Raw genomic sequence first — 12,607 nt, 5'->3', positions numbered from 1 at the left:
CTTGATTTCCCAACTGACATTTTACTGCCTTATTGTTTCTTTTGAAGAATCACATTTCCAGCTTTGAGTCATCTCTCTGGGAATAGAGGGCAGCCTGAGTGAGGACCAGCTTCACGAAGGAGTGGCTTAGCTCTGCGTTTCCCCCCATCTACCACTCATTCTGTGCAGCCAGCCAAGGTTACTGAGCCGAGAGTTGCCTGGAGAAGAGGCTCTCAGCATTTTCCACCGAGGCCTTACTGCTGCTGACATTTATTTTAATTCTTCTCCATACCCATCCTCGTTTCCCCGTATGCTGCTTACCTTACTGTTTGGAAATCTGTGGTGCAGAGGGCAGAGATATTATTTTACAGCAGAAAATTACACCGTACTCCCTATTCAGCCACATGTTTCTAACAGCGTTCGAGGAATCTGTTTTCCCCTGCGTCCGCCATTCATAACCTGGGAATGGGAACCCACGCAGACGTGATAGCGGTAGGAGGTGTTGTTACGTATCACGAAGCCTCTGGGCGGTGTGAAGCGATGGTGGTAGGAACCACACGCACTGAGGCTGACACCGGAGGCGGTGGGGCTGCAGACAGCAGGGACCCGGCTCCCCACAGCAGCACCGCGAGGACGGGCTGCAGCTCCGCTCCATCACCGCGGGGCGATGTGCGGCACAGCCCGAGGGGAAGCAACTCACACCGTGAAACGACCAATCGTGCCCCAAGTGAAAGGGATTCCGTTTGCTCCCCGAGGTGGAGAGCCGCGTGTTGCGCTTTTTTTCTCGGTGGGGGACGCAGCTGCTGCTGCCCACAGGTGCCGGGTGGCTCCAGGTGGCCCTGCCGCCTCGTGCCGGGGCAGCTGAGGGTGGGAAGAGCCCTGAGCTAACCCGGCCAGCACGCCGCATCTTTCGGTTATCTGTGCGCATCTGAGAGGAATCCAGTCTGGAGATGCCTAACGCCAGGTGGGGCCAGGAGCTCCGAGATATCTCCGCTTTGCTGACGGACACACCGGGTCTTTTTATTGAAAGTATTCCGGGCACGCAGAAACAATTGACTGAACCGGAGGAGCCCGAGCTGCGGCTGTTGCTAGGGGACAAAGTCGCCGTGCAGCGAGCGGAGCCCGCGAGCACCGGGCACAGAGTGCGGCTGTGGGGCCGGGCAGAGCGGGCAGCCCGGGGCTGCGAGACGGGAAAGGCTCTCTCTGGGCGTAGCACTGCTTTCCTGTTTCTAGCCCGTTTTGCAAAGGAATACCCTGCAGTCTTCTACGTGTAAGGTGTGAGTGCAGCGCTGGTAGAATAAGACAAAGTATTTACTGGCTGCTTCGTGCCTGGTGAGAGAAGAACTGACAACCTATCTGGAATCAGCTGGGAAAGGGCGCCAAGAGAAGAGCCCTCAGCCGGCAGCTCCTGTTTGCTGCGGTTCCCCCGCGCTCACGGCGCGTGCAGCCGGCTCCTGGCTCCTCCCTCCCTCCTCCTCCTCCTCCTCCTTCCCGCCCGGCGCTGGCCCCGCGCTCTGTAACTCCCAGCCGGGCAGCGCGGGCTGAGGCGCAGCGCTGCACCTGGAACCGCGCGCGGCTCCGGGCTGCGATCTTTCCTTGGTGGCCTCGGAGAAGCAAAGCGGAGCGCGGAGGCTGCGGCTCGGCGGGCGGGAGCGGAGTTCTGAGCGCTGCACCAACTGTTGTCGGAACTTTGCGAAGAACTCTGTTTTGTTACATCTGGGCCCCGTGAGAAGAAGACCTTCCTCCGCGTTTGAGCCATGAGCGGCTGTTCCAAGAGATGCAAGCACGGGATCGTCAAATTTGCCCAGACGATTTTCAGGCTCATCACGGGCACTCTCAGCAAAGGTAAGAGAGAACGCTTCGATCCGTGCCCTTGTGCTGCGCTCCCGGCTTTGCGGGAGGAGTTCTGCAGGCGCTGAGGATGCTTGTGATGGGGCTCACTGCTGTCTCTTCGGAGGGTTTCTCATTTATTTGGGGGAACGGGTTGCTCTGGACAAGTTCCCGTGCGCAGACTGTAGCTGTACTGTAAAGCCTTTTAGTAATCGTTTCCAATTTGTGTGGCTCGTCACCTGTGGTTGCCTGCTCGTTGTACCTCGTGCCTGTACCCGGCAGCTGCATCGTGCTGGAGGCATTTCCGAAGGGAGCTGGTGAGCAGCCGCAGGTTAGAGGTCAGGACTGCCGACAGATCAGTGCTTCTGTGTCGTCTTGTGTGTGCTTTAGCTGTTAGCTAAAGCTGTTAGCTGCTGGAAGCGCGTGTATTCCTTGCTTCAAAATCTAGGTCACTGCTCGGTGCGCATTGGTATCTTTTGTTTCACTGTTTGCCTTTCACCCGCACCCCGTGCACCTTTATCGCGTGCAGGTGGAGCAGCACCGAACTTGATTACTCCGTCCTCTTAACAGAAAGCAAACAATAAGCAAAAGAAACGGTCTGTTTCTCTTTGTAATTCAAGGGATTCCAGCGGCGGTGCGCTGAGGTGAAGTTCCCACGCTCTTCTTGTTGGTCTCTTCTTTTGCTGTGATGCTTCTCAGCACCGCCTGCAGCAGGAGGGTGAACGAGCAGCGGTGATCTGCTGGGGTGTTCTGGGAGCAGGACTGCGTGCTGTCTGACTGCTGCTTCCTGTGCAAGTGCGGACAACATCTAGGAACTTGTCCAAGTTTTTTGTCTTTAGAATTTGTAAGAAAACTCAGAACGATCTATTGCAGGAGAGATTTGTGTCGGGCTGAAGAGTCGCTCTTATGCATAATTTGATACAAATGTTGTTTTTTTTTTTTAATGCTTTCACAGTCAAGACGTAAAAGAAGCGTTTATTTTCTAGGTAATGTTGGAATCTTCTGTGGTGTTGTGTGGCTGTCTGAAACAGCGTGCACCTGCGTGAATTCTAGTCTTTGAGTTGTTTCTTAGGATAAACAGTGGCTGAGGTGACTTTGAAAATGGAAAACGTGGAAGTACCAAGAACTGAAATATAATAATGGAAATACGGAATGGTCTGGGTTGGAAGGGACCTACAAGGTTCCAACACCCTGCCACAGGCCCCTGTTCTTTATTGAAGCTGGGGGAAACATGCAAGTTACCCTTTGTCAGTCTAAGACAAAACCTGAAAATGCTCTGTTTTGTATCAAGGCTACCAGACAGGTTGGCTCTTAAAAAATTTTAATTATAAATTTTAATCTTTAAGTTTAAATTTTAATCTTCTGATATTTACTTATTCTTTTTCTGCTTTTTCTTATTGTTGTCTGCCAAACTCCAGCAGATTAAAGATTAAAAACCTGTAAAAGACTGTCGAAGAAAGGAGCTGTCAGATGTTGGTTATAATTCATGATTAACGCCAGAATACTTAAACAGAGGAGAGATTCAGAAATACCTCATTACCATGGCTAAAGAAGAGCGAGCAGTGGTACAGTGCTGTCTGCAAGACCTCATCCTTTCCATCAAAATGAGTATGTCAGTAGGGTGTGTTTGTTGTACTTGATTTTTATTTGTGCTTTTCTCAGGAGATGGTGGAATGTAAGGTGTATCTTGCACTGTGATGGGCAATGAACTGTGCTGTTTGCTTGAGCTCCCCTTCAGAAAAGGTGGACTCTGTGCTCTGGTGGTGTTTCCCTAAATGTGCATGTAGTGCAGTTCACTTAATGAGAAATTCTCAAGCAGCCCTCATTTCTTTACTGCTTGTCTTGCTTTGGCAATGGGACACATCAACATTCGAGTTTGACAGCAGAATAGCCCTGCATAGTGAGCTAGAAATCACAGCAGAAAGGAAACGTGCAAGGCTTTCCCCCCTGTTCTGAAAGATGCCGGAATTGTGCTGTCGTTGCCTTTCTCCTTGGCAGCCAAAGCAATCATATGGTTTTACCTACATCTTTCCTCGGCTAATGTCTCATTTCAAGCAGTTTGGATTAGATAAGAATGGCTTTCAATGATTCAGAGAATTTAAAACTTGATAAACTTTTTTTTTTTACCCTACTCGTCTACTTGTCTTTTGTACTGGAAGAGTCAGATTCACTCATGTGAATGAGTTAGTTTTGTAGGTATTAGAGACCTCTTTTAATTAAGGTAAACATTTTGATAGTTTTAGCTATGAAAGAAAATAATCAGAAATCTCCATCAGGAGGTTGGTTGGATGGTTGTTCTAAGCTGATGTTCACTTACACATTTATCCTAGTGCTTATTGTTTTGTATTTCTTCTAGTTAAACTTCTAGATGTAAAGCAAGTAGAAACTGTTGCTTCTTTTTAAACAAGTTACATCTTCCATGTTCTTCATCCCGTTCCTGCCTCATTGTTAGAATACCGTCTAATGGTTTTTTCAATATTATTACTTCTAAACACATTTTATGGGGAAACTCCTTTGTGCAGCGCACAGTTTGCTCTTATACTTGCATCTTCTCAAGGCTTTTTGGAGTGGAATGTATTCTATTCTACATTTCAATGAGAGGCAGTCCTTAGCTGCACTCTGTGGGTTCCTCTTGTCTCTGAAGTGTTTTAATTCCCCTTTGATTATTTTCAGTAATAAAAGGAGGTTGTTTGAGCTGCGCCTATTGAATCTTTCCTTCTGCAACAAGATATGATGAGACAGCCACCCCAGTAGTTGGCAGTAAGGAGAAGGGCACACACAGTGTCACTGCATGGTTGCCTGCCTGTGCAAAATGTCTGCATTTAAATCTGCAGTAAATCTACGGGGTTGTAAGCCAAGAAGTTCATAGCTGGTGCCTCTGCAGAGCTGTGCAAAAGATCTCTTCCACCAAGAGCTTTGTGCAGAGAGATGAATCCATTGAATAAAATGGATCTGGAGAAGCATGCACCTTTACAGCTGCTCAGAGTGAAGCAAGTCCCTTATTTTCCTTCTTGGCATGGGTGGGGGTCTGGCACTTGCAGGGAAGAGCTCAGAAGAGGCATCTAGGAGGGAGCTGTTGTGGTGACAGGCAGCACGTGAGCAGCAGAACCTTCACTGAAGTTATCTCGATTACCTGGTTTCGTGTGAGGTTCACGTGTCCTCTCATTCTGTCCCTACTGTGGTATGTGAAATGGTGGTTCATCCTCTGTGCCCTGGGATCAAGAAAGCTAAGTGCTCAGAATGAGTTCGTTGAGGTTTCTTATGGAGCAGAATGATTAAACACATCTTTCTATGTGTGTGTGGAGATACTGATGTCATTAAGAACACAGTGCAGGAGAGCCTTGTGGAGCAACCAAAAAATGAAACTGGAATGAGACCTCTTGGGTTTCTGTTAATGTGTTCGGATTATCAGCACGTGAAAAGTAAGATAATTTTAGGGACCAGCTCCTTCAAAACGTTCCTTTGGAGGAGCAGATAAGCTTCTGCAAATTAACTGCCCTTTCACCTTTGTTCCCGAGCTGCCCCTCTTTCAGTTGTGCTATTAAAATGCTTGCCAGCGGCTCTCGTTTCTGTTTTCTTGCTTCTCCCATTTCTGTTCTGCAAAGCAATTCATCTGGAACTGGTAATTTGTTCACTTCTCATAGTTTTAATTGCCTAATTATCTGTTCCAGTGCAATGATAAAGTCTTCAAACATCTTGCTCTCCCCACAGCCTTCTCCAGCATGAAAGAAAAGTATTGAGAGTGTTTTACTGCGCTGTGGTCTGTTTTACTATTTCTTTGTGAATCCAAATTACAGCTATTCTTCAGAGATGTTCTGTGAGACAGTAAGAAAGTGCACGGTCCCTTTCAATCATATGCAGGCGCTGTCTCCTCTCGGTGGAATGTAGTCCTGTTCCTTTGGAGTATACTGGTGCAGCATTAGATTTGGCTTTGTGACTCCAGCTGCTGAAAATGCGAGGGTGCCAGATGCATTAAAGACGTAGGAAAGTTCAGTGCAGTTGTTCAGGTGATGCCAGTGATCCTGCACCTATGTCCCACGTGAGAAGACATCTTGATTCTCCTGCTGCTGTGTAGCCAACCTAGCCCGCCTTCACTCCTTGAATTCTGGCTGCTGCATGCCAGCTTAGTAACTGTTATTCAGAGGGCTCCTGTAAAAGCTCTTCTGCATACTCTTTCTCTATAAAACTTTCAGAGCTTTGTAAAGTCCTTTAGTAAGAATGTTTTGTTAGACCTTGTCCATGTATTTTTTTCCAAGACCACCTGGAGTAAATGAAAGTTTCTGTATTAAAAACGCTGGTGTAGGCCCTCGTTTAGAGAGAGGCCATCAGTATGAGAGGCAGCCCAGTTGTCTCCACTGCGTATCTTGTGGAGCAGAGTCCACAGCTCCTGAAGCTTGGAGGATTAGTACCTGATCCTAACTACCCAGTGAAGATGTCCAATTAATTGCCCGGCTGGCAGAAGCTCTTGCCTGGGTATGTATGTGGTATGGGTTTGTTTGCCATTCTCCATGCTGACAAACCCAGCTGCATGTGTCACCAAGCAAAAGACACTCAGTTTGGTAGGTTAGGCATATGCGTCTGTCTATGAAAAATAAACTGCAAACAAATGAATCTTTTCTACAAATACTGCAAACCTTGAGTAATCCAGATACGCTTGCATACATCTCACATTTGTCTCTCGCCTGAAACAAGCCTGATTTTAAGAACCAGAGGCAGTGGAAATGCTGTAGTCTCCCTTTTGAAACTTTTACAGACCTGTGGTAGAAACTAGCATCTCTGTGAAGACATGGTCACTAGAAGTTTAAGAACTTAATTGTTTGCAAGAGAATAGCCCCAAAAATCTGACTTTCTTGTTTTCTGAGTAAATAATACAATAAAATGTGTTCTTGTCTTCTGGGAAAATATCCAGGAAGCTTTTGTAATGGTGCTTTGCAATAAGCATGTATCTATGGTGTTTTAAAGCCAGGAATATTGTGAGATCTTATGACTAGTTAAATATCCTATGGGTAGGAAAACCAGAGTATGTTTTGGCGTCTAATTTAATTACATTGATTATAATAATTAGGATACTTTTTTCCTTTCTTTTTCTATGTGTAACTGATGACTTGATCTGCGGATTCTCTAACTTTTTAAAATTAAAGATAAGACAAGAAAGCCATTATGTTAGATTCTATAATGTTGAAACAGTTTACAGAAATTGGTATCCAGATGTGTGGGTGTTTGTGGTGGTGGTGGCTTTTCTTATGACCAGGGGCTAAGGAATTTGTGCCCCTGCTGTAGCTCATTGTTATGCTAATTTACCATGTCAGATTTTGTCATTTAAAGTTGAGAAAAAATGAGCATCCCACAGTCAATTTTAACCTAATGGATCCTATTACTACTCACTTAATCAATGGATTGAAGTGCAAGTGGATAACTTTTGAAGTTAGCTTGAATTAAGTAGATAGTCACATGTGTTAAATTATCCTAAATTTGAAATTCGTGTGCTAATTGCTAATTTTAAGTACTAGTTTTCTTTTATCTCCATAAAGTTACCTCTAACAGTACAATGCTAAATGGTGAAAATAAAGCTTGCCAGCCTTTTCTGCACTCACAACCATCCACGAACTGCGACTTGACTCTGTTGTGGGGCAATGTTCTGTATGTGTTCTCATTAATCTTCTCAGATGTTGACCACTTTCTTGCTAGCAACAGAATATGAGTGGTGTTTCTAGTCCACGCTGGGTGCCTGGTAGAACTGGTGGGGCCTGAGCAGGAATCCCACTGTTAGGGATGAAAATGAAATTCTGTCTGGACTTTATTACAGTATTTGTGGGGTTCGTGTTCTTGTAACTTTGGTTTTTGCTGCTTCAGTATGATTAGTAAAGCTTGTGAATGGTAATGTAATTGAAAGCAGGCATGGGAAGGTTTTAGCTATGGCAGCATTTAACCTCATGAAGTAATCGAAATGAATATTCATGGCCAACTTTTTCCACACTTGTTCAGCTTTACTAAAAACCAGTAGCTTGCATATATAATTCGACTCTTGCTTCTCGGCTGGTTAGAACTTCTAATTTAATTCCTTGTGATGACTATTTCACAACGTTTGGCTTGCAAGGCACGTAGGTGGAGTATATTAATGCTGATAAGTAAAAGTTAAATAGTCTGAGATTTAAAATAAGAGTGATTAACGCTTTCTTTTACAAATTTAAAACGGTGCAGCAGCCTTACGCTGCAAAGTTAAAGAGAGGGATTGCTATCACAGACTTGATGAGGTGCTCATCTTGTTCGGCTGAAATAGAGTTCTAAGAGTTTAAAAATGCGGCCTTGTCATTAATTTAAATAATTCCAATTCATGGAAGGATAATAATGGAGGAGGAGGAAGGTGGTAATGTCAAATAAATTTAAGTGCTCTTAATGTTTTTGTGCTTCCCACTATTTCACAAGTAAGGAGCAGTTTTCATGGTCTGGATGCGGTGCCAGCAGGGCTCAGAGAACATGGCGTGGCCCTGCCAGTCCTCTTGCTTGTAGTATCAGTCGGGAGTCCTAGGGAAGCGCAGGGGAACCTTGTAAACACGGTTACTTCAGTAACAAATTCTCAGTTTTGGGAGCTGTAGGAGAAAGAGTAGATTAAAATCTTGAGACCCGGCTAGGTTATCTGTTGAAGTATGCTCACTTTAACGTACTAACTGATGTTTGTGAAATATTCAGTATCTTCTTTAGCGATAATGAGCTGTGATAAGTCTGTCTTTCAAAGAGGAATGAAGTGATAAATTGCAGTGCTTAGAGAGGTACAGCCCAAGTGTTGTCAATGTAAAAGGCGAAGCTCCTGGTGACTACTCAAGAAAGAGCTCTGAAGTACTGCACAGTAAAGCGAGTGATGGTTTCCATCATCTGCTTCTGCTGGCCTGTCAGCATTTCAACAACTGCATGGAGCTCTTAAAATTAAAAAAAGAAAAAAAGCATGAGCAATCTTATTTATATTTTGGAGAAGACAAGCGTGTTACTTTAGAGGAATTGAATAATGAGATCTTCTACATCAAAATGCTTAGTGTAACACAATAAAATATATCTTTTTCTCTCATCATCCTTAAACAGTAAAAAGGCAGCGATAGATTTTAAAACTGGGTAAGAACCATCTGGATTCAGCCTAAGAGGAGGCTAACACACACACAAAAAAACTCATTTCCGAACATAAAACTGGGGGAAACTAAGTGAGCTTTAAGCTAACAAAGGAAAAGTGAAATAGACTTATTGCATTCCTACTTAAAGTCTGTTTCCTGTGATATATTGATTTTTGTCTGCTACCCACAACATCTTATGTAGACAGGGAGAAGCAGTTCCTTAGGTTATGTTTCTTGGGGAAGCTCCTAACTGCCAGCGAGTTTTGGGCCTGGTTCTGAAAATGTTTGCAATCATCCTGGATTGATGAATTGTGTGTTTATGTTGCTCTGAAAGGGATATTATCACTTGTTTCATAAGAAGCAATTTGAGATTCAATGAATAGAAGCATTGTATAAATGTAATCCATACTGCAGATGTGTTAACTCCAGGTGCTGTGTTGATTGCTGTTGGCAGCATGGTGAGCTGTGATAACCAGAGTCCTTTCAGTCTGCAAAAAGCCTCACTTACGCAATCATTGGGAAGCTAATCACTCCTTCAGAAGCAGAGAAAGATGTGCTGTTTGCTTCAAGGGCTGGTATTTGAATTGATGGGTTAATAACTCATGCTGCGTTCTGTGTTCATCTTGGAAACAATTCTACTTATTTTGAGTTTATCTTTCCATAAATTTAGGAAAGCATGAGAAACAGTTGCAGGCTGAAAGCTACCTCTGCAATGTCACTATTACAAACCTAACACATCTGCAGTATTTCATGGAAAGATAAAACACGAGGACCACAGACTGTCTCGTGAAGGCAGCTGTGATGAGCAAGATGTGCATTCTTCTTATCGAGAGAAGGAGCTGGCACTACTGGGGAAGCTTATTTGCATACTATAGGTTGTTAATAAACTTTATGAAGGCTGAAAAAAGGAAGCACATAGCAAAGATTACTTCTAACCGTCGCTAGTTTTAGGAAGTTGGAAGAGGAGAATTAAGGCTTAAACGCTTATTAAATAGTATTGTTTAACTGTTGTGAAGTTCGTAGCGCAAGCAAGGAATTGTAATTTGAGCCAGAGTCATTTGAGATGGAGTGCAGCAAAGCAAACCGTAAAGGGTGACATGGATGTGATGTAGATGTGGAGAGAGTCATTCTGCATAGCAAAGAAATGATGTGTGGGAGCTGGAGTCTGCTCAAAGCTTCTATCTGTCTTGTGGGGTTTTTCTGGTTTGTTTTTACCAGAGAAATTCAGTGCCACTGGTCTTATAGAGCAGTTAGGTTTTTTTATATATATGTTTACAATATCTTAATTCTTTTATCCCATTTTAAGACTTACCTGGATTTTGGTGCACAAGCAAGTAATGACATTTTAGGCATTCAAATATAGATACAATATCTGCAAGGTAGCAGGGGCAGCATGAACTGGATGTCTTCTGACAAAGCTTTGTTTTTCCACAGCGCATCAATTAGCTGAGCTTATCAGACCTGCAAATGAAGAAACACCCAATGGTTTTGTGGTAATCTTCACTTGCAAAGGTGATGCTCTGAATCGGCTGCTAAGGAGCAAAATTTTAAGCAAATGTTATTCTTCTGCTTTCCATTTGTTTATAGTTGATGCACTGAAAGAGTCTCGTTGTGCATAGAAATGTAAAGATTAATTGAGAGCATCCTTTTCAGGAGCTGTATATTTTGACATTGACTGCCTATATCCCATTGTCTTGTACATCCCTTTAAAAAGAATTGAAAACAGAAGAAAGTATGTTTTGTGAAAGGCTATATTTTGCAGTACACAGAAATACTTGCTTTGCACTTGCTTCTGACCCTGGTATTGAGTCACCGTAGTCTCCCTGAACAAAGCTGAAATCTTCATTTAAGTAGCTGAAGATGATGTATGTTGTTATTAAAAAAAAAAAAAAGAAAACTACCTCTGAAAATGACAGATGTGCTTTTCTGTATTGAAGAGACTAATGTGAATACAGGCTACTCTTTTAAACTTGAGTGCTATACTAAGTGGTGGCTTGTTGGTAATCACAAATTTATTCTCGGGCTGCGCGTTTTTGGTGTTGCCCTTTGTGATGACTGCTCCTACCGTTGTCTTCTATTAAGTCTGTTCAAGCAGATACTATGAACTCATAGACACGTAGGTGGTTACTAGAGGCCTATTTTTCTTCTGTTTGGGAGCAACCGGACTTGGAGCATTGATCTGTCGTGCAGGGGACTCTAAACTTAAAACACTGTGGTCCCATCTCCAGCACGTGCATGAATTGGCACAGCTCTGTGCAGCGTTTCAAGATCTGACCTTATTATTGGGTGTGTGATGTCCCACTAGAGAAGAAAAACTACCTTCAGCATTTCTGAGTGGGGAGGTTTTAGAAATGCTATTTCAGAAAGAGCATAATATGTTTAAGTGTGTATGTATTTGCCATGTACTTTGAGAACCCTTGCTTCGCCTTTGAGAAAAGGACAGCGTAATTCTTAAGCCTTTGTTCCTTGAAAGTATTTCAATAGCTCTTCTCCACTGTGATGTATCCTAGGGGATATGTGTCAGGCAACGTTTGAAAAACTTCTCTCTCTTTAGATAACTAATTTGATATGTCTAAATTGTGGTTGTTCCTGAAATATATTAGGATAAAAGGGAATAAGATTTTTCAGGGAAGTTTCTAGATTGCTATGAATCTGACTGTGGTACAGTCTAACTTCTGTTTGACTGAAATCCTGCTTGTGCTGCGGGGTAAAGTAAAACAGCCAAAAATACCAGATGTCTTTGTATGGTAATATGGAAATCATTTGTGCACTTAACCCACCCGAAGAATCTGGTGAAGTGTAATCACTGAAGAAAATAAATTAAAAACTTAACATGGTTTCAATAAAACATGTTCACTACAGTCGCTGGGCGTTGCTGTCTGAAGTGCAGTGTTTCCTAAGATGGAATGAACTGTTGAATTGCACTTCGAAATGATAAAACTCAAGGGATTTTCTTGTGGCGAATTCGTGACCGTTTGGATTAGTTCAGATGTTCCGAAGTGGCTAAAAATAGTCCCAGAACCCAGTGAGAAGCTGCAGAAAACAGCATTCCTGCTGGGCGAGATATTTGCTAATTCATACATGGGATTTTATTGGTTTTTAATAAAGCCTTTGTTTTCTGGGCGAGAAAATATCCCTGTTACACTTCAAGTAACATTTTAAGTATTGCAGCGTGGCTGCAAGGCATGTAAGTGCTTGCTTCCACCAAGAGCAGCTTGACCAAGTGCCCTAAACACCAGTTCGCTTCTAACACCCTTGAAAATGCAGAACTTCTCTTGGTCTTAGGCAACTTAGTGCCTTACGTGTTCCTCACATTTCTCCATCACAAGTTGTTTGCTATGAGCAACTTGATCAAGTATGATGTCTGTACCGAACTGCTGGGGGGCTCCAGATCCCCTCTTGCACCAAACAAACTGTTGTTTGCCCCTCAACTCTGAGTGTTGGTGAAGTGAAAAATCAGTTGAAGTGAATTTCAGAAGGAGGCTATGTGATGTTGTTATAGTTAGTTCTTCCTGTTAACAGTTTTCTTTAGTTCTGTGTTTTAGCTCGGTTCTTAAAGTTTTTTTTTTTTGTATCTAATTGGACTGTAACTTCAATTTTAACATCTGCAACTTTGGCATACTTTCATTGGTGCTGTGTAAATTAAGTTCTCCATGGGTTTTCTTACTGTTAGCTGCATGTACTTCTGCAGTGAG

The 12,607-nt window shown here is 43.3% G+C and overlaps 1 protein-coding gene across 1 annotated transcript in view; it reads left to right on the top strand.

Moving 5' to 3' along the window:
- The window catches only part of KCNIP1 (potassium voltage-gated channel interacting protein 1), a 334,161-nt gene continuing 322,308 nt past the window's right edge, over positions 755-12,607 (top strand). Inside the window, exon 1 of the mRNA XM_021410087.1 lies at positions 755-1,824. Coding sequence (XP_021265762.1) covers positions 1,737-1,824 — 88 coding nt within the window. The 5' untranslated portion in view covers positions 755-1,736. The remainder of the gene's footprint in view (positions 1,825-12,607) is intronic.

The sequence above is a fragment of the Numida meleagris genome, chromosome 12 (genome assembly GCF_002078875.1).
Source record: "Numida meleagris isolate 19003 breed g44 Domestic line chromosome 12, NumMel1.0, whole genome shotgun sequence".
In the NCBI taxonomy this organism is placed as follows: domain Eukaryota; kingdom Metazoa; phylum Chordata; class Aves; order Galliformes; family Numididae; genus Numida; species Numida meleagris.
This window is presented reverse-complemented; position numbering and strand designations above follow the sequence as displayed.